General features: G+C 37.7%; 1 protein-coding gene and 1 non-coding gene across 3 annotated transcripts in view; one reads left to right on the top strand and one right to left on the bottom strand.

Annotated features, from left to right (window-relative positions):
• Nr6a1 (nuclear receptor subfamily 6 group A member 1) overlaps window positions 1-22,609 on the top strand; it is a 202,895-nt gene that overhangs the window by 25,479 nt on the left and 154,807 nt on the right. For both annotated transcript variants that reach the window (XM_063227343.1, XM_003470787.4), the window contains exon 2: window positions 15,024-15,065. In XM_063227343.1, coding sequence (XP_063083413.1) covers window positions 15,024-15,065 — 42 coding nt within the window. The remainder of the gene's footprint in view (window positions 1-15,023; window positions 15,066-22,609) is intronic.
• Window positions 5,163-5,290, bottom strand: LOC111757124 (small nucleolar RNA SNORA11). Its single transcript, XR_002791503.1, has one exon. It is a non-coding gene; the product is annotated as a small nucleolar RNA SNORA11 (small nucleolar RNA).

The following is a 22,609-nucleotide window of genomic DNA, read 5'->3' as shown; positions in this document are numbered from 1 at the left end:
GTGAGCGGATTGGGGACCCTTCCATAGAGTAGGAGGCTTCAGCAAAGGACATACTGGGACCAGGCAGACTAGCCGGAACAGGACGCTGCAGTGTCCTTAGTCGCATATTCCTCTGTCAAGCGGGATTGGTGGGGAGTGCCTGGCCTGGGTGTCACCGCTGACTTAAGACCCAGTAGGCTAGTCCAAACCAGGACCCAGCACCTGGAGGTGCATCCTAGCAGTGAAGCCTTCAGTAGGTTGCCCTGGAGGGGCGGGCCAAGCATAGGCTGCCCAGGTCTGTGTCTCCCTAGTACACTGCAGTGGGCGGGAACACCTAGCCGGCGCAATTCAAGCAAACTGTAACTGACAAAGAAAGAAACTGGGCCTCCTATATACGCTTGTATGGAAGGAACAAAAAATATGGGAAGAGGGAGCAACAAGAAAGGGTCCTTGGCCCCCAATCCTGAGAAACATGCAGTATCAGACATGGCACCAATAGACATAAAGCGATATCTCCAGAGCCTCATAGACAGTTCAAAAATGAAGTTATTAGTCGTGAGTTCGATCCCTGGTACCAATAAAAAGGAAAAAGACAAAAAAAAATAATGAAGTTATTAACGACCTAAAGCAAGATATAAGTAGAATAGTTAGAGAAATGCTAAGCACCACCCAAGAAAAAACAGATGGTGGAATGGAAGAACAGAAAGGGGAAAATTGTTTGATGGAGAAAATAGAGAAAACATAGATTATGTGAAGCAGGTTCAAAGAGATTACCAGGAAACTAAAAACTCTATTGAAAGCTGGCATAACAGCTTGAAAGAAACTAAGGGTAGATGATCTGAACTGGAGGGCAGATTTGTAATGTGGGAGCATGAAATGAAAAATTTCTTAAAAATAACAAAAAAACAGCAAGAATACAAAGGCTAGAAGATGATAACAGGATCTATAGCTTAAGAATTAAGAACATAAAAGAAGAAGTAGGGACACAAACAAATGGACTACAAAAGCTATTCACAGAAATAATCCAAGAGAATTTCCCTAATTTAGCAAAAGGTAAAGATACTCAGATGTATGAGGCATACAGGACCCCAGCCACCTACAATCCAAACAGAACTACACCCAGGCATATAATAATCAAAATTCCAGAAATCCAATATAAGAACAGAATATTAAAAGCCATCAGAGACAAGAAACAGATCACTTACAAGGGAACACCCATCAGAATTACAGCAGACTTCTTGGCACAAACCATCAAATAACGAAGAGCGTGGGGGGAAATAATTCAAGCTTTGAAAGATAATAACCTCCAGCCAAGATTGATATATCCTGCACAACTGTCCCTGGAAATTAATGGAAAAACAAAGTGCTTCCAGGGTAAAGAGGGATTAGGGGAATTTGCAACCACCAATTCAACTCTGCAGAGAATACTTCAGGATATTCTAAAAAAGGAAAATACCAAGATTCCAGAAATAGTAGCAGAGAGGCCACAATGAAGACAAATTGACAACAAATGACAGAAAAAGAGCTCAACAGAAATGAGGTAGAGAAGATTGGAAGGTAGGAACAGCTATTTTGGAGAAAACAAGACATCATAATAGCTAGTGCTTTGAAGTCCCATCAAGCTTTTATTCTTCTGTCTCCATTGGTCTTAACAGGTTGTATCTTATTGTATTTTATTATATGTGATAATATAAGCAAAAACTTTTATAGACAAGGACATTATACAGAAACCGTTGTTCATTTTCTGTTGGCTGTAAATACCCTGTAATAATGTCATTCTCTTGAATGGTTTTACATTGTCTGGATTTGTTTGGTGCTAGAGTATACGAAGTTATACTCAAAGATTCCAAGGAAAGAGACACTATGGTAACTACTTTTATGTCAGGATATCTGGTTGTGAAACACTATTTTGCTTAAATGGTTATGTTTTGATCTGTGCTGTTTTGTTGTTATGCCCTCTTTTATCTCAATCTCCTTTTTTAATTATTTACTTTTTTATTTTTTTCTTTTTAATTAAGGTAAAAATAAAAAATAGCAGGATACATTAGAGTAACCTACTTTGATTTCCTATTAACTTGATTTGAAACCCTGTATTGCCCTCACCATCTTGTTTTGATTGATTTTCCCCTATTCTGCTTAGCTTGATAGTACCAAGTTCGAAAGTATAGGCAACAACTGTGAAGACAATAAGATTATGATGCCCATTCTGGTTGACTATTATCTTCTTTAAAAGTCCTGTAATGTCTCCAATGTTTTGGTTTTATTCTTTACTGTTTTGTTCAATTTTATTATAACTGATGATATAGGCAGTTCTTAAGATAGCAAGAGGCATTGTTGATCACCTTCTATTTTGTTTTTACATTATCTATTATGTCCATCCTTTTGATTTGACTGACTCTGTTCTGATATGTTGCATTTGGTTTTACTCTATTCAAAAAAAGTAATAAGAACTGTGGGAGTAATAAAACCCAAAATGTGAAATTGTCATTGTACAAAAGAAAAGAAAGTGTTGTAAAGGTTATAACTGCATATATGTTTGAGTGTGTGGGATGGATAACCATATTGCTGAGTTTTGTTGGATCCTTGAATAAAACTGTTTGCAGTCTCACTGTTTGAGGGTCCACTTTGTATGCTTTGGTTTTGTGGTTTGAATGGCTGCTATTTCTGGGATGGGAATGTGTAATCTGTTAACTAGTGATTTCTTACTGTTTGTTTTTTAAGTTTTGTATTACTTGTACCCTTTTTCTGTTTTTTTTTTTCTTTATTTCCTTATTTGCTATATTGCATATGGTCAACTTCCCAAGAGATGTTCAGATCTCTGGTTCCCATTTACTAAAGGACGGCAGGGGAAGTGGGATGTTTGACTCTCAGCCCATGCACCAGTAGGCTCAGTATTGCTTAGCAGGGAGGCAGGCTGGTTGCTTGGTTTCCCAACTTCCTAAGTTCCAATGTGGTACAGATCTCAGGAGACAGTGGTTCTTTCCCTGGGGTGGCCGCAGCCTGCCACACTGCAGCCACTTAGCAGGGAGGTGAGCTGCTTGCTTGGTATCCCAGCGCCCTGAGTTCCAACATGGCACGGATCTCAGGAGACACTGGTGGTTCTTTCCCTGGGGTGGCCACAGCCGCTTACCAGGGAGGCGAGACAATGTTATATTCTTCAGGTGGTTTTTCATTGAGTAAATACTGGATAAAAAAGTTGAGGGATTAAAAAAACATTGAGGGGTAAAAAAAACTTGAGGGGTGGTTTATAGTTTGTCCTTCTAGTTCAGGAATATCACTGAGAATCTTGGTGCCTTATAACTCAGATCTGTCAAATGTTAGCACTATGTGATCTGTGACCTCTAATATACATGACTACAACTTTTGATAATCTTGTGGACTTTAGTGCTGAAAGTAATACCAAGAAAATTGGTCTCTTTTAACTGCAGAGAAAATGGAGGTGGATCACCTAGCACGACACAGATAGCTTATTAGTGCCAGAGAAAGGCTAGTTTTCAGATGTTAGTGTATCACTTTATTAATATTTTAGTATAGTATTAGGAGGTTGCTTAACATTAAAGTAGGCATATTTTTATTTCTATATAATGAGAGCTTGGAAAAATGCAGTGTATATATATATATATATATATATATATATTGCTTTTCAAGCTTCAGAGTGTGTTGGGTTATAGTTAGTTGTGAAAAGTAGATTTTTCACATTTTGGATTTATTTCTGTAATTTAAGGCCATGTATGCCATACTAATGAATTGAAAAGGGGCAGCCAACAGCATTTTAAAATTGTTCATTTTTTATTTTGAGACAGGATCTTGCTATGTAGTTCAGACAGACCTTGAGCTGACCTGAAATTCATGGCTATCTAACCAACAGGATTTGTTAGTGGATTAAGGAATCTAAATTTCAGGACATGAGAAAGGAGAGGTAGGTGGCAGAGAATAGTTTTTTTTTCTTTTTTAACTTTTTATCGGTTCTGGGGATCGAACTCACGACTGCCTGCTTCAAGGCAGGTGCTTATGCCACTGAGCTAAATCCCCAGCCCCAGAGAATAGATTTTAAATCAAGGATTCTGGGTGACTAGAAGGCTCAGACTAGAACTGTAGACATTTGAGAGAATGAAAATATTCTGGTGATCGATTAGATTAACTGGAATGGGGATTTGGGAGAGGCTGGTGAATTTTAGAATTTTCACCCTTTTTGTGACTGCTTTGGGGAAAAAATGTTTGCTAACAGTGTGTAAGACCATCCAAAAAATATATTTACTGAATACTGTTGATAATGTCTATATATATATGTTTTCTTTCTATCCCTTAGAGTCTGTTTTGTCTCTATCCTATTTGTGGGGAGTATCCTTAAGATTTTCTACAGTGCTTTAAACATATTATTGGTTGTTGCCCTTCTGTTTTAATTCATTAGATTTTAGTAGTCTTTTTTGAGATCAGATAGTACTGTGCTGCCCAGACTGGTCTTGAACTCCTTTCCTGGGTTTAAATGATCCTCCTGCTTCAGCTTCCTAAAGATCTGGGATTCCAAGCACATGCCACTTCCCCTAGTTTGATAGACCTAACATTTCCTAATTATTTCATAGGTATGATTAACTAGCTTTACTTCAGATTTAGAAGAGCCTGAGGTGAAAGATTAAAAATATCTGCCATCCCACAGTGGATTTCTGAAGTGAGGAGAAGGGACTGAGCTTTTGGCCTTATTGACTAACATAGTAAGCCAGAAAGATTAGTGCCCCAAATCCTATAACTCGTAAGATATTAACTTAAAGATCATTTAGGGGGCTGAGCAAATGGTTCAATGGTACAACGCCTGCCTGTCAGGCCTGAGGTCATGAGTTCAATTCCTGATACCAAACAAAAAATACCTAAACAACAACAACAACAACAAAAAACCCTAAAATCATTTAGGAAATGACTGGAATTTTTTCCTTCATGTTGAAATGAGTGGTTGTAGAATTTAGACAAATCATTTTAAGTATTTTTACAATGTATATGGTTCTTTTTTATTATTATTTTTAAAAACTTATCAGAAATTCAAAGTCTTTGCTTTTAGGGCTACCAATAAATTACGTATGGATACACTCAAAATGTCCATCTCCCCCACAAATGCTATAGCTTTCCCCCATTACTGAGCCTTGTCACATTATCACTATCCAGAAGCTTATGTGGAAGCTTATGGAGTGCATGTTTGGACATTTGCACCAAAGAGAAATCACAAGTTTTGTGCCTTTTGTCACAGTGATCCTAGATTCCTGTTAAGTGTTGTAAACAGAGAAGCCATTCTTCAGACCACCTTCTCTGAGCACACCCCATGTGATTCTTTTTAAAACTATATTTTAGCAAGAAAATTACAGTGTAGAAAAATTGGCCATATTGGCCACACTTGTACATAATCACTTGGAGAAAACAGACCATAATATGTTTTTTCATGTGTATAGATACTGGAATATAGCTGAACTCATTCTGAGAGTACAGTTTTGTGTCACATTTTGAAATACAGTATTATAATCCAGAGTAGGTTTTTCATAAATTAGTCACTTCCTTATAATTGAACTTTTCTCTGTCTTCTAATTTTGTATTCTTTTTTCTGTTTTCTTTTTTTGTACCAGGGATCAAACTCATGACCTTGCACTTGCTCAGACAAGCACTGAGCTAAATCCCTGCCCCTTTTTTCTGTTTTCTTAGGATAGATTTTCAGGTTGATCCAAAAGGACATTTTCAAGGTACTTCATACATCCATGCTTTACTTTTAAAGGGAATAAGAAAGTACATTCTACCCATTGTGGGTCATCTCGTAGCTCACATCTGCTTCTCACTACTGGGTTTCCTAAAAGTGCTGGCTTGTACTGTTCCATCGGACCATCTGTTGAGGATGGTATGGGACACTTTCTGAAATGACTTCTAGAGCTGACCAAGTTCAGACAATCTCCTTGGTCTGTAGGGTTTTTTAAATTTTGTTTTCTTCAGTTTTTGAAATGATAATAAATTAAAAAAAAAAAACTTCACCCTTTCCCATGCATGCTGGGACCAACTTATTTTTTCCAGAGAAGCTAGTAGCTACTTCGGATGGGGGTGGGGGGGGCATCTTGGATTATTCAGAAGGAAATTTGTAAGCAGTCTCAACTGAGATGTGAGACTCAAGGTATTTTTTGAACTTTCAGGCTCTGTGGTGGGAGTGTTATGGTTTGCCCTTTGAAATTATGCTACATTCCTTTCTACTGGCTGTCACAAAAGCACACATTGTGCAGAACTAGGGGTTTATTAACCCGGATGTTCTCAGTAGAAGTTCTCTTGTTCTGACTCTTGTGGTTTTTGTAATAGAGTAAAATAATCACTTTTGGGGGACAATTACAGCTACTTTGCAGTAATTCAGAGCATCAAGCTGATGCTTGGTGTATAAGTAAAGATTCAATAAATGGCAATAGGATTACTTTATACATTTTCTTGTATGCATGTATTTTGAAATGTTTTTCATCTCCAAGCTGAATAAAGAATTATCGTGAACCCTTTTTGTTCCTCTAGAGAGCCAGAAATTGTAAATGAAAAATGTCAGAGGCTCATAATATATATAAAGTTTTCTGAGAAATGCTTGTACTATTTTTTCCATGCAAACACTAGTGCCCTCTGACTTGGCAGATAGAATTGCTTTCCTAAACTGTTTTCACCTTCTGATTCTGTAGCCATAGCCTTGAAGCTGTGTACTGTTTTTGTGTTTTCTTTTTAACATTTTAAAATTGAAATGTCATAATCTTGAGTTGCCTTTTCTGCCTTCAGCTTACTTTCAGGGATATAATTACAAAGCTAAAAGCCTTAAAAATAATATGAAAGGTGATGTAGGTTGATAAGATAGATGGAAATTATTAATGTTTCCATAGAAACCTAGACACTTCTTGTAATTGCATTTATGGTGGGCAAATAGGTTGGCATAATAGGTTATATAATTAAGAATCTTTGACTCCCTCACCCAATCTCCGTGCTTTAAAGAATTTTTTTTCTTCTTACATTTTATGTTAAAGAAATGACATTAGGAAAAGAGCATTGTTTTTGTTGCAGTTTGTAAAATGTGACCTTGACATTTGTAAAGGTGGAGAAGGGGAACTGTATCTTGAAGATTTGCCAGTCAACTTTTGCTGTGTGAACTCAGTGTAATTCAAGAGCATTTCTGTTATTCTTGAAATGTGATTTGTCAGGTTGCCTGTGAAAAACAAAAGCTAATAGCCCAAGTAGATAGAAAGGCAAGAGGCAACTATGAATTTAATGCTTAGTCAATTCAAAGAAAAGTGGTCCTGAATCTGCTTGGGTCTGGCACTATCTTGTAAACTGCAAAAAACCATGTTGTACCACAGATTGTGGTCTGATCAGCTAATTCGTTGTTACAGGAAAAACAAAAAAGAAATTGTGTTTCTTCTCAGCTTCTGCTCAAGCCATTCATTGTACCTGAACCAGTTTGGAAAATAGATGGAGTTAAGAGAGGAGCTCTAATAATTGGGAAGAATTTCAGAGGTTTGGATGGGTTGCCATGTGTATGTTGGGTGCTGCAACAAAGTTCTTTTTAAAAAATAAACTTATTTATTTATAATGACTTTTAGTAGAGTTGGGCTGGATAGATAAGATTTCCTAGGTGTGTATTTATGGTTTTAGAGACTATTATGTGTAGGCCAAAGAAACTCTTCATGTGTGACAGTTACAGGTCTTTAAAATGTGGCCCTCTGTTGGGGGCCTAGTCAAATCAGATAACATTCTACTTCTGCCCTCTGTTCATTTCATGTGCTGCTTCCTCTGAATATGTTTCTCAAAACAGCCTGGACCTGTCTTTTTCCTCTATCCAGGTCTCCATGATCACTTATCTAATGTTGATGATAGCAGTTTTGAGCTTTTTCACTGACTTAAGTGGGTCCTGCCATAGAATGTTCACAACAGGCTACAGATGAGGAAATTGGCTTAGAAGTGAAGTCACTTTCTGAGCCAACACAATTAACAGTAGGTGCCAGGATTCAAACCTATTCTGATGTAAAAGAGTATGGTCCCCAGGTGGCAGTGTGCACGCGCGTACACACACACACACACACACACACACACACACACACACACACACGTGTAATCTGGGCTACAAAGTGAGCTTAGGGACAGCCTGAACTGCCTAGCAAGATCCTGTCTCAAAGCAAACAAACAAACAAAACTGTATGCACTTACTATTACTTCAGTATATCCCCATAGTTAATTTTTTAAAATGTTGATCTTTTTACTATGCTGCAGTCTTTTTAAAAAAAGTATATATGCTTGTGGTAAAATGTACATCATAAAATTTCCCATTTTAAGTGTTTTTAAGGGTAGAATGCAGTGGCGTTAAGTATATTTACATCGTTGGGCTTTGTAATCATTTTAGCATGTTCTGTACCTCTTTAGACAGTCATTCTCTGATAATTGGATCAGTTTTTTTTTTTGTCTTTTTGAGATAGGGTCTCACTATGAATGGGGTCAGTCTTATTCATGTTTGTATCTTCCAACCCTCAGGCCTGATACAGTGTGGGCAGATTAATAGTGTTTGAAGAAATAAGTGACTGCATTTTCAGGGTGGTGGTATAGTCTGATAATAGTCGATGCAACTATTCATAATTGTTGTTATAAATTGGATAGTAAATAATTCTGTTATAAATTGGATAGTAAATAATTCTGCCCTAATCATTTCCATATTACCTTTTTTTAAGGCTGTACTGTGCCCAACTTCAACAGCTACCTTGGGGGCTAAGGCAGGCAGATCATAAATTGGAGGCCAATCTGAGCAACTTGCTGAGACCCTGTCCAGATATTTAAGTAAATAAATAAATAAAAAATCTCTCTCTGTGTGTGTGGGGTGTGTGTGTTTGTGTGTTGTGTGTGTGTGTGTGTGTGTGTGTGTGTGTAAGCTCAGTGGTAGAACATTGTCTCTGTCTGTATCTCTGCAACATAATGTGGTCAACAGATATAGAAGGAGGGATAAATTGTAGATCTGCAGTGTTCAGTTTAATCGTCACTAGCCTTACTTGCTGTTTGTTAAAAATTTAGCTCCTCCATACTAGTCAAACTCCAAGTATTCAGGAGCTATATGTAGCAAGAGGCTACTGTATGGATAGTGTAGATATAGAATGCTTCCATCGTTATAAAATTTTCTGTTGGACAGAATTGTTTTAGACTTTAATTTTTTGAGGTACTGCAAGTTGAACCCAGGGTCTTCACACTGAGCTATATCCTCTTCCCTTTTTTACTTTATGTTTGGAGACAGACAAGGTTTTGCTAAGTTGCCCAGGCTGGGCTCAAACTTGTGATCCTCCTGCCTCAGCTTCCCAGAATGCTGGGATTACAGTAGGCATACACCAATGTATCTCTCTTAGACTTTTATTTTAATTAATTTTAATGGCACTGAGTCTCAAGTGTAAGGGGCACTCTACTATAGAACTATATCCTTAACCCTTTTAATCTGTGATTTTTTTGGGGGGGGGTACTGGGGATCGAACTCATGACCTGGCACTTGCCTGGCAGGCACTTTAACCACTGAGCTAACCCCCAGCCCTAATCTGTAATTTTGAGACAGGTCTCTTTAACTTGCCTAGGCTGGTTTTGAACTGGAGAACCTGCTTTAACCTCTTGAGTAGCTGGATTTACAGACTTGTGCTACCTTGGCCTGGTGTTCTGGATTGTTAAAGCTGGAAATAATGAAACTTATTTTCTATTAGAATTTGTTACTTTGGCAAGAAATTCATCATGGTGGCAATTCTATTTGCTGCCATTGTCTTTTGGAGAAGCAGTTCTTCAGACATTGACTTACTAGCAACGTTTTTGCCATTATATCAGGTCTAAGGCTGTGGATGCAATTGGTGCTGCCTAGATTAAACTGTAAGAACCTGACTAATTAGTCTGCTAATGCAACAGTTTCATTAGGAGATTAATCATGGTCAAGGCAGATGAGGCAGATGGAAAACTGATGAAAGTGACTAGAGCTGGTTGGTCTAGAAAAGACCAACAAGTGATTATTGTATGTCAGTATAAATTCTTGATAAAGAATTTTTGCTTTTTTTGGTTTGACTAAAAAATTTCTCTTAGGAGCCTGCTAGAGAATTTAGGTTCTAGTAGTTCTTATCATGATGTGGTATACAGGCGCAGAAGCCGTGGGAGACAGAACTGATCAGAGCAAGCCCAGCTTTTTGCCCCTTTGAGATAAGTTTAACCAAACTGCCTAGGCTGGCCTTGAATTTAAGATCCTCCTGCCTGAGCCTTCTAAGAATTATGGGAATGTGCCACCATGTCTGACTTAAGACCTTTTATGACCCTTGTCTTTCAGAACTCTTGTTTCAATTTTATATCTCAATTTTTTCTTTTTTTCCTTTTTGAGACAGAGACTTGCTATGTAGTTCATGCTGGCCTTGAACTCACTTTGTAGTCCAGGCTGGCGTTGAACTCACAGCGATCCTGGCTCAGACTCTCAAGTGCTGGAATTACAGGTGTGCACCACCATGCCAGACTTTTATCTCAGTTTAAGCCTATGTGAAACTTGAGTTGCAGCAAAATTGCAAGAAATAGGTGAAATGTATCTTGTATTTAATCAAAACATTAAAATTTTGATTTGCTAAGCTGTTTGCTTCTTGGGTTTTGAAACCATTGTTTTTCCTTCAGAGGTTCCTGAAAAGCTAATAGATTCATTTGTTATATCCTGGGTACTTAATTCAGACTTGACTATGTGTATGTGGAGGGGGAGAGGCATGCACATCTGTACATATATACAGATGTAGCTGGGATTACAGGTGTGTACCACCACACCCTATGGAGAATATTTTGTAATGTACTTAGTGTATTCTCCCCCACCCTTTTCCCCTCACCCAAGTGAATTCTTAATGTATTTTGTAATGTACTTCATTTAGGTAGGTGGTTTTTGGGGGTATGTTTGTATATTTGTGTGTTTTAGGAGCTTGCTTACAACTGATTTTTTGCCGTGTGTGTGTGTGTGTGTGTGTGTGTGTGTGTGTGTGTGTGTACGTACTGGAAATTGAACTAACAACATTGCACTTGCCAGGCAGCGCACTTAGGCTGCTGAACTAAATTCTCAGCCCTAGTTTTTACTTTTGAGTTGAATCTGATTGAAGAAATCTAAACATTATATCTAGCAATGATTTGACTTCTAGGTACAGGTAATTTTGCTAGCTAGATCTGGTTGTTGAGACCTTTGCTTTGGAAATCATGTCTAACCATTGTGCTGATTTTCATTAGGAGCAGGTGGTTTATTAGTGGGATTAGCATTGTTCTCAGTATCTCCTCAGATCTCCTGTGCAAGTGTTGATCTGTGAGACCATAAACATGAGTCAGTGTCTTAGGACTAGATGAAGGGCATGTGGACCTAGTTACTTAGTTCTGTAGTCAGGGTTCTTTGTGAGCCTCTGAGGAATTTTAGGGTAAAGAAGTCCTTTTCCTCAGAAATAGCAAACTCTTGGAATTAAATGATTTAAAAATATAAAAAAGATTCCAGAATTATAGCAAGTAATGAAGGTGACAGTGTGATCTTAGGGCTTCATCTTATGTCATGATGGCTTAGTAGTTACCTTTCTACAATGTACACTTTGCCTCTGTAGACCCAGCATTGAGATGGATAGACCCCAGGGATTTGTGAGTCCTAATGCACATCATGTATTGAGCTTGTATTTTGTTAAGTGCTAGGCAGAATCTTTACATGTACTCTCTCATTTTAATAGCTCTAGAAAATAGGTGCTGTTGTTGATTCCAGTTTACAGCATATTTGTGTCAGTCTCTTTGGATCATATGGACCTGGAATAGAAGAGCGATGAAAGCCTCTAAAGAAAAATCAAGATGTAGTTAGCAGAGGAGGGAATGGTTACTAAGCAGATAAAATTAGGAGATAGCTACTTTTATTTTTTTTATTTTTTTTTTATTGTTTGAGTCACTGTCTCTGTGTTTTGTGTTTGATCTAGTTGCTTGGAGTTTGGAATATTGGGTTTTTAGAAGATACATTGGCATTGTCCTTTTTTTTTTTTTGATACTTTTAATAGAGTCCTTTCATTTATTCATTTATTTATTGATTGATTGTTTGGTACTGGGGATTGAACTCAGGATCTTGCACTTGCCAGACAGGCGCCTGTGGTATTGAGCAGGCACTGAGTGCTTTCATTTAATGTCTAGAATGTTAAGCTCAGGATAGGAAGTGACTTGCTTCAGAAGATAGAACTAAAAGAAACTTGAGTTAGAACCTACGAGGTGTCTAACTTTCTCATTATATAGTACTTCCTGCTTTCTTGTACTTTTTTTTTTTTTAATCCTTTTTTTAGGTCAGTATGTACTGTATTAATGTTTTGCATATTCTCAGTTTTATTTGTGGCAGGATGTTCAGTGTTTTACCTGTGTGTAAAGATGAGCTGTTTCCTTAATGTGCAGAATGAGTTATTCTGATTCCCACTGCTTGCGTGTAGAGAGGTCTTGGAGCTATTCTGAGCCTTCTTAGGCTTCTCAGTCAAGTTCAGCAGCTTCAAACTCTGGTGTTTTAGATTCACTCTCCTCATTTAGGCATTCATCCACACACTGGCCAGACTAGACTTGAATCTTGTGATTTTTATGCCGTTCTTTGTTATACTCTGATTTAGAGGCAAGATGTGTCTTTTTAACTCATCTTACACCTAAGTACCTTTCATAGTGCATCAACAATTGTTCTAAGCATAGAAACAGTTCCAGAGATAGCAAGACATAGTCCTTACTTTTGAAGAGCAATGGAGGAGGCAGGTATTTAAATCATTCATTTATCATTTAGTAAATATTAGAGAGGCCTTCTGCTTTCCATGTTTCATAGTGGTGATTAATAATTAAACTAGACCTTGAAGGATTAATAGTTTTTCTTTTTTTTTTTATTGGTACCAGGGATCGAACTCACAACTGCCTGCTTGCAAGGCAGGCGCTTATGCCGCTGAGCTAAATCCCCAGCCCCTGGATTAATAGTTTTTCTAACCAAGTGGAGGAAGAGGGGAAATAGGCCAGAAAGCATATATGCACGTTGGTGAGTGGTGTGGGCAACATAGCCCAGAACTGCAGAGAACTTTGTGTGTGAATCTTCTTCTACTTGAATCCCTGTTGAGTCCCTTATACCTGCTAGTCCTGGTCATATCCCTCCTGCTTCTCCTTCCTGCTGCTGTTGTTGCTGCTGTTCCTCTTTTTCCTACTCCTCCCCATTCTCCTTCTCTTTCCAGCATTTGCAGTGTTGGAGATTGAATCCAGGGGCTCACATGTGCTCAGCAAGTGCTGAACCACTGACCTACATCCCTGGCTCTTTTTAAATTCTATTTTGTGGCAGGATCTCATTAAATTGAGGCTGGCTCAGATTTCTGATGCTGCTTTCTCAGTCTCCTGAGTAGCTGGGTTTGCAGGTTTGTACCATTCACTGTGCCAGCTCTGCTGTAGGTTAAATTTACTATTCCTATTCAACAGTTTATTTTAATTAAATAGCTACTGTATGCTAAGCACATGAGAGGTAATGGAGTAGTACAGTGTAAACAAGAAAGGCCAGGTCACATACTTGGGGAGAAGTCAGACACTGACCCCATAATTCTGTGATGATGAAGGCTGTGAATAAACAGCCATAGATGTTACAGATAATTATAACTGGGAAGTTGATTTTGTGTGTGGGAGAAAAGTGATGGAGAACAGAAAAGGAAATATGAGGAAATACTCCTTTTATAAGGAAAAATGAGTCAAAAATAGATAGGAGAAAGTAAATAGTCATTCTATGAAAAAATAACTTGGATCAACTGTGTAGAGATTTACTTTGTTTGACCTTCATCACTGATTGATTTTTCTTTCTAGTGTGATAGCTATGTGTCACAGACAAATATAGCTTTGACTTTTGGGTATAAAATATGCTTTGAGAGTTTATTTCAACCTGAATAGAATAAAAAACAATTTTTTTTGATGCTGAGAATTGAATCTAGGACCTTGTGTGTGCTAGCATGCTTGATACCACTGATTTACACTCCTAGCCTGAATAGAATATTTATTAATGGAAGATTGCTTCTGTTTGGGGGGGGGAAACGCAAAAATTTCTGCACTTATGAAAATTTTAAATAAAATTATCCTGCTTAGTATGTAAGTTCTGATTGTATTTTGCCTTTTTTTTTTTAAAAGAATAGAACATGATATGTGTGTATGTGTATATATTTTTGGTGCCGGCAATTGAACTCATGACCTCGTGTTTGCCAAGCAGGCACTTATGAGCTAAACCTAGAACATGATACATTAAAACTTTTTCCCCTGAGAGGCTTTTTTTTTTTTTGTGTGTGGGGGGTACTGGGATCAATCCTAGGGAATCATCATCTGTACATTAATGTACTCTGCCACTGAACTATGTTCTCAGCTCTTCCTGTCTGTTTTTAATGCAGCTGACATTGACATGCTTACTCTTCAATTGTGCTGTTGCTTGAGTTCTTACTATGTTAAGCATTTTATATTGGTATCTCTTCATTACTATGTAGCAATTGCTATTATCTCCATTTTTATACAGTAAGGTGATGAAATGGAAAATCAGAGAGGAATATATAATAGCTAATTGTTAGAGGTAGGATTCAAACCCAAATTGACTTTTTCTTTTTTCTTTTGGTACCGGGGATTGAACTCACGACTGCGGGCTTGCAAGGCAGGCGCTTGTGCCGCTGAGCTAAATTCCCAGCCCCGACTTTTTCTTTCTGGTATCAGGGATGGAACTCATGACCCTGTGCTTGCCAGGCAGGTGCTTGTGCTACTGAGGTAAACCCCTAACCCTGCCTTTTTTTGAGTCAGTGTGTTCCAGGCTGACCTTTAGATTTACTACGTAATACAGGCTGGTTTCAAATTCAAGATAGTCCTCTTACCTCAGCCTCCCCAGTGCTAGAATTATAGGCGTAAGTTGTCACACTTAGCTCTCCAAATTTATCTCTGAGTTTGAATTTTTCCTTACTATATGATATGTGGTCAGTCATACTTAGAATCAGCTTAGAATAATTCAAGAATCATAATTCTTTTTTCTATTACTTTCTTTTTAGGTTTCTGTCAGGATGAATTGACAGAGCTTGATCCAGGCACTAGTAAGTTCTGAATGTTGTTGGTAAGAAACAAATGTCTGTGTATGCTTTTAAATGTGTAATTTAAGGTGTCATTGAAAAGTTTTATGTAATTGACTCATTTTATTTCATTTAAATTTATAATTATGGGAATTGTATTCTGCTTTTTATAGTATGTTTTCTTTTTTCCTAACACTGCTTAATGTCCAGAATTGATCTATTTATAGAAAGTGAGTTTGCTAAAAATTTATCTTGTAGTACAGTCTTGCTATGGCCTCCATCTTCCTATGAAACTAGTAGCAACAGCAAAAATTGTAGTCTCACAACCACTTTCTAAAATATTACTTACTTTTGACAGTTTATTTCCAAGAAAGATAATGCTTTGTTTATAAATTTATAATGAATAAAATATGATACCCTTTTAATTTGTAAAACATTTATATTCATATTCTTACAAGTCAAGGTAGAAGAGGGAGCATTTCAACATCTAGTTAAATGATGATGCTTTTCAGAACTGGAATTTAGCATAGTACCCAAGCTTATTCACTTTTTATCTACTTAGTGGCAATGAAAAATCGATCATGGCATTTGCTGCAGAAGGCTTCCGATAGTCTCAAAACATTGTTGAATTATTCTGCTTACTGAGCCATGTAATCCTAGGTTACTTAATATTTATTATAGAATCTCTATGATGACTTAACAATCCTCTCCATTCCATGCAAGTGGGCAGAGTTTGCATTAGTGTAGAATGGAAGTCACCAAAAATCATCTTTTAAGAAAAAAAGTTGTGGGTTGGGAATGTAGTAGCTCAAGGGTAAAAACACTTGCCTAATGTACACAAGATCCAGGGTTCAATCCCCAGCATCACCAAAAAAAAAAAAGGGCATAGTATATGTGGTAGTATTCTCCTATATTTTTAACTTTGTGAAGTTAATATTATTTTTATCCTTTCTCTGTAAAGAAATACGTAAAAGTTTTTGTTTTGTTTTGTTTTTTGGAGACAGGGCCTCACTATGCAATTCAGGCTGGCCTTGAACTCATTTTGCAGCCCAGGCTGGTCTCAAACTCCCAGCCAATCCTCCTGCCCCAGCCTCGCGAGTGCTGGGATTACAGGTGTGAGCCACTACACCTGGCTAGAAATACATAAAGTTTTGATGATGATAATAATAAATAGGCAAAAAGTAAAAATTTAAAATCTCAGTTTGTAAAAATCTTAGAGCTGGTTCGTTCTTTGTCTCTCTTTTTTTGAGACAGGGCTTGCTATGTAGCCCAGACTGGTCTTGAACTATGAAGCCCAGGCTGTCCGCAAACTTGGAGCAGTCCTCCTGCCTCAACCTCCCAAGTGCTGAGATTACAGGCATGCGCCTCCCCACATGGCAAATCTTGAAGTTCAAATGAATACATTTAGTACTATCACAAGTTATAGGAATCCTGAGAACTGAGAATGGGATGTATATGTTGTTATTAAATTGATTCTGGTTTTTGATACTGCAAATTCTGGTGGTTCTGCCTGGAAGGGAATAATAAATCCTATGTTACCTCATGGTGTTTACAGGTTAGATTGAAATAATAGGAATTTTTTTTTATTATATTTTTGGAATTTGGAGGCCCCAGTGTTTTCTCTTTCTCCCAAATTCCTAGTAGTTCTAGGAATTCTTCTCAGCCTGTTCACACATACTTATTTTGTAATAGGGCATACCTTTCCTGTTAACTTCTAGTTCTTGGCAATAGTTGCACATAGTAGATTTATGAGAATAGGTGGCATATACTGGAACCACTTAAGGAAAGATGACTTTTGTCCAATTCAGATGGCCTTTTTCACCTTTTCTCTGTTATAGCAGATGGGCAGCTATGCTTGGAATATGGGCAGCTGTTCACACTCTGGCTGCCTTCCCATGATTCCTGGGCTTCTGGAGTCCAATGTTACGGCACAGGTTCAGGCTAAGTTCATTTCTACAAGAAGTGCCCCATACCATGCCCATTAGCATAAGCTAAGGGCAGCCAAAGGTCAAGAGAAGTTTAAAACAGCATAACCTTTCTGTGTTTCTATTTCCAAATAACCCTAGTCTGCCCTGCTCCCTGAATTTTTCCCTCAGCCATCATGTTTACCGTGTAGTTGTAAAATTCAGTAGAACAAGGACTGACCTGATGCAAGGGAAGTTAGAGAATAGACATCATTGTTGCTTAAAACAGGAGAAATAATTGATTTATGTTTGGGGGCCAATGAAGTATAAAACAGGAATAGTAAAGGGACCTGTGACTTCAGGATGGCTCTTGCTCTGATTTCTGCCCATAGACAAGAGACTCCCCAATAAAGGCTGTCAGCTTTTTAAGCTAAATTATTAATTCCTTTCATGGCTCTCAGGGATTATAAACAGCACATAATACAGAAACAATTGCTACTGTTCAATTATTGGGCAGATAGAAGGTCAAAGGGTAGATGGTTAGATTAGCAACAGCTGTTCTTCTCCCCGGTCAAACTTTGTCTCTTGTCTATTTCAGCTAAATTATTTTGAATTTTTGGCCTAGATATAATAAAACCTATTTCTTATAATATCCTAAAATAATTACATTGAGCATAAACATAGACTAAAATAGAAAACACTCAATCCATTTCCACTTCCATTTCTAGAGTTTAATATGAACATTCTTTTTGTATGTGCTATGTTGTCTGGTGTGCAGAAGTTACCATCCCAAGGAAAGGAGCTACTTTAAGTTAGATCAGAAACTTTTTGGCTGTTGTCTCCCATCCCAACTGGTTGAGGGTTCTGGTGCAGCATAATTAAAACAAATTGTATTTATTTGGAGTAGAATAATGTGTGTTCATTGTGCAAAACACTGAAAGACAAATATGAGCAACCTTAATTGTACCACTTAGACATAACCATTGTATCTCATTTGACAGCACTCTTGCTGTTTGTGTCTTGAGTTCATCTTTTACATAGTTAGGAATCATATTTATTCTTGGGCATTTAGGTTATTTCTACATTCTAAGTAATGCCCACAGGGAACATGTTTGCTTGCACATTTTTTATCTGCATTTCAAATGAGTGCTTCAGCTTTTTACATAGGCAAAAACTCTGAATTAAGAGCATGGACTGTAAGGGCTGGGCATTTAGTTAGGCAGCTCAAGCGTTTGCCTGTTAAGTACGAGGTCGAGAGTTTGATCCCTAGTATGATGCTGTCTGGTGTTTGCTTGGGCTCAACTTAGCTTCAATATTTATGAATTTGCAAGCTTGGTTATTTAATCTTTCCATGTCTCAGGTTTCTCATCTATAAAATGAGAATAATAAAAATTTATTCTTACTTTGTTAGGGCCATTGTAAGGATTAATTTAAGTAATACTTAAAGGATTTAGAATAAAGTAATGCTTGCCAAATGGCAGCTCCCCCACACATGTTTCTTTTTGAGAAACTGAGGCTTGAGCCTGGGACCTTCAACCCAAAATTTCTAAATTGTCTAGTTGGTGTCAGACTTGTACTTCTGGCTTCATCTTCTCCGAGTGTTAATTACAGACATGTACTTCTACGCCCTGCTTAAACACTATTAAGTGTGTGCCATTTTAACGTATGTAGTAGAATGTTGAAATTCTCAGGTTTGTGCTAATAGGTTATTGTAACTATATTTTATTAATGATATGAAGAAGAACCATTCCAGATGTTATCAAATATAAGTTACTACTTCAGTCACAGAAATGGAGCCCATGTATTGATGACCAGTTAGGTGAAAATTGTTCTTCACCATCCAGTTAACCATTAGGGGACTTATTCTTCTTCCTCTGCTCACAGCTGCTAACACATTTATTTGACCTCTTAGGAGGCTGAAGAGAGTAACCTTCTGCTTTGTAAAAATGAATACACAAATTATACACTTCTTTTTTAATAAAAAGTTTAATAGAAAGCATACTGAGGTAGACCTGAAAGTCTAGTCATTGTCTTCCCTTGCCATACTGGTGAGTTTCTACCAATCTGTGGGTGCTGGCAGGATGAAAAACAGCTTATGGTTAGGACAGCAAGTTCCATTAACTTGCACTGGCTTTACATTCACCTGTCAGATATCTCCAGGAGTCAGTCTTCTGGGGACGCACACTCTTGTTATCCATACACTCGTGTACAGATGCATAGTTGCCGTAGGCGCTGTTCAAAATTGTAGTATTCTATCCCATGTCCTTACGGTTGTAGTTATACTATATGATGCAGTTTTTGGTGTCAAAAAATATTATGTGCAGAGAATGAATTTAAGAGGGAATGTTAGAGATTGAGAAAGAAAAGAAAATTGTCATTTCAATATGTGCCTGACATTTTTTATATATTCAGCAGTTGTGAGAAGAGTTGTATCATTTATGGAATACTTACTTTCAAGTTTGACTTTGTGGAGTGGCTTTTACCACATTATAGTAATGATAACTGGTTTATACTTTGTAATGCACAAAATGGTTCACATGCATTTTTAAATTGTCTACTCCTGTCTTACAAGTGAGACCTGTGAGATTTGAAGGATTAAATAACTCACCCCCCCCAAAAAAAACACCTCACTCCCAAAGTCGTAGTGAAATATGATCTCGGAGCCCCTATTTAACTAATCTGTTCTGTTTTGGCTGTCTTGATTGTGAAGACTCAGGTGCTAACAATAGAGGGAGAGTTTAAGGCGTTATAATCACTTATAGCCTAGATTGTGGGGCTTTTATGCACAAAAGGATGAAAGCTATTTTTTTTAAGTGTCATTTGGGAATCCTTTGCATATCTTGGGATGATTATGGAAAAAAGTAGAATAAGTTCCAAAAGAGATTTTTTTCCCTCTGGTTCAGAATTATTCTGTCAGTTATTAGGCAGGTTCTTTCTTTTTCCTTTTTTTTTTTTTTTTTTGTCTTTTTCCTTTTTATCAATACCAGGGATTGAACTCGCGACTGCCTGCTTGCAAGGCAGGTGCTTATGCCGCTAAGCTAAATCCCCAGCCCCCGGCAGGTTCTTTCTTGAAGCACATTAAGATAGATTCACAAATCTGTGGTTTTTCCTCCTCAAGTCCCCTTTTCTGCACAACATTCTGTTCCTAATTTAGGTATTTTGTATTCATAACAGTTCTAGGAGCCTCTTCCCAAGCTTCTGCTGAATCTGCTGGGTCACTGCTAGATCACTCTTCCTGAATGTGGTCTTTACTGGGGAGTTGCCTTCTGATAAGGATTCTTTTGAACAGGGTGAGGGTGGTATGAGATCCAGTGCTTAGGCAGAATTCTCATCTCCTTGACCTCTGCCCCTGTTTCAGAGCTTCTACTGACTTGTAGGGATTCTCTGTGGAGCCAGGAGGTTAGCACTTGTTTACAGTTGATGAAAAGATAGTTGCATTCAAAGGTTCTTGGATAGCCATGAATGTCTACCACTATCTCTGGTGGGTGCAGGGAATGCTTGAACATCTAAATCTGGAGATTTGTAATGGATGACTAAGGAATGAAGAGAGTGACTGAGAACAGAGAGGTTGTAGCAGTTGTTCTGTTGTGGGAGCAGTATTGTAACATTTTTGAGATCAGGGAAGAATTCTTACAAATCTTTATTTCATCTTTTAAAAAGCTGGAAGTGGTTGCTTAAATTCAGTACATGAAAACTGCAAGTAAGTGGAATTCTCTTCATTTTTGATGTTTCAGCAAAGATAAAATTTTCTGTGTTGTGTAAATAATAGCAGTAGTGGATTAAGTCGCCTTTCCCAAGGTACTCAAGAGTTTTACAAATGATCATTTTCACTCAACAGTCTTTTGGCTCTTGAAATATGCTGACAGTATAGCACCTCAATCCCAGATCTTTTTCTTTTCTTTCTTTTTTTTTTTTTTTTTTGAGGCAGGGTTTCATTATTTAGTCCAGACTGGTTTTGAACTCTCAGTGATCCTCCTGCATCAGCCTACTGAGTGCTGGTATGTGCCAGCATGCCTAACTCTACAAATCTTTAAATGCCTTCTTAAGACATGCTTTAGCCTCTCTACCAGAAGTTGTTGATGTTTTTAGGTCAAGTTTCTGTTGTGTATATAAAGCTGAAAGAAAAGCTCTTTGGGGGAGGGTACTGAGGTCACTGTGAACCAAAGGTGAACATGCTCTATTGGTAAGCATAGTAAAAAATTAACCTGTAGAATGGTAAGATACCAAGTGAAAATGCAGTATCTCTTTTTTCATCTGTTAGTATAGCATTCCGTATCCAAAGTATAGTCTGATCTGTTAGTGTGTTTTGACTTACTTGTTTAAAAAAAGTATGTTAGTTGTCAATATTTAAAACCTGAAGGAGTTTTTGAAAATATGAATTTCTTGATTTGTTGGTAAATTGAATCTGTAATACTGAGCTTAGCTTTCTTGTGATAGCTGTTGCTTGGAGACGCATAAGGGTTGCCCTTTCAGATGAGCCTTCACTCTCAGCATTGTCCCAGCCCCACATGGCCTCCTTTACCTCTGTCGGTCTCCTGTCAGTCTTCTATAGGCATTTAAGTGTGAAGCATGTCAGATTTGATGAGGGAGTATAAAAATGGAAACTTTCGTAATAGTAGCTATCAAAGCTGGTAATGCTTTTGTATTTAGAAGTTTAAAACTTAAATTTAAATTAAAAATTACCCATTTAACAATTTATGGATGTTAAGAATTTATCCTAAGGAAATGACAATTATGCAAAATATGTAGTCACAGGTACTCCTTTCAGCCTTTGTAGTAGTAAAAAAATTGGAAACACCATAAGATTAATAGGAGACTAGTTTAGATGGGTTGTGATCATTCGTGCAGTAGAATGGATACCACAGATGTTAAGGAGAAGGCTGGCTGGCTGGCTTTCTTTCTTTCTTTTTTGGTACCAGGGATCAAACTCACAACTTTGTGCTTGCCAGGCAGGTGCTTACGCCACTGAGCTAAATCCCCAGCCCAAGAAGGAACATTTTCATTTGGAAGAAGATACCTGAACTATTAATTGTGGTATCTTTGGAAAAATGGAGTTACCAAGTAACTCATATCTCTGTGACTTAATTTTTTACAAAGATTGTTCATTATTAAAAAAAAATAAGTATTTTAAAAATGTCTTTGGTTTTCATTTCAGCTACTGTTTCCAAGGCCAGATTGAGCCACTCAGGTCCTGTCTTGCCTCTTAGAGCACAGCGTCTGCATTTAAAATTCCCTCTTGAATTGCTCTAAGGAAGGGACATCAGTGTCTTCAAGTGGCAGCCCAAGAACAGAATAAAGGTCCACAGAAACATTTTTAGGGTTCTGCTTGCAGTTCTACTTCCATTCATTAATCAAAACTATCAGAATTGGCCTCCTTTTCAATGTTTGGAGACTGAGCTGTGGCTGTCAAGAATGAAGGGAGCCCATAGTAGCTTCTCATGTATGGATTGGGCTGTCCTGGAAGCTTCAGGCGTAGTTGCTAGAAGTGGTCCTACTGAAATGCCTGGTATATAAGACAGTGGGGGAAAACCTCAAAGTTTGTAAGCTGGTGTCGCAGCTTACTTGCTGAGTGACCATAGGCTATCTGTGAAGCTCAGGTTCTTCATCCATAAAGTAGTAATAATTACTGTTAGAGATTGTTTTTTTAAAAAAGATAATACTGTA

This window comes from Cavia porcellus, unplaced genomic scaffold (genome assembly GCF_034190915.1).
Source record: "Cavia porcellus strain 051 isolate PalLab524CR breed Dunkin Hartley unplaced genomic scaffold, mCavPor4.1 scaffold_1, whole genome shotgun sequence".
Classification (NCBI taxonomy): Eukaryota; Metazoa; Chordata; class Mammalia; order Rodentia; family Caviidae; genus Cavia; species Cavia porcellus.
Note: the sequence above shows the minus strand (reverse complement) of the source record. Positions and strands in the feature narration are given on the sequence as shown.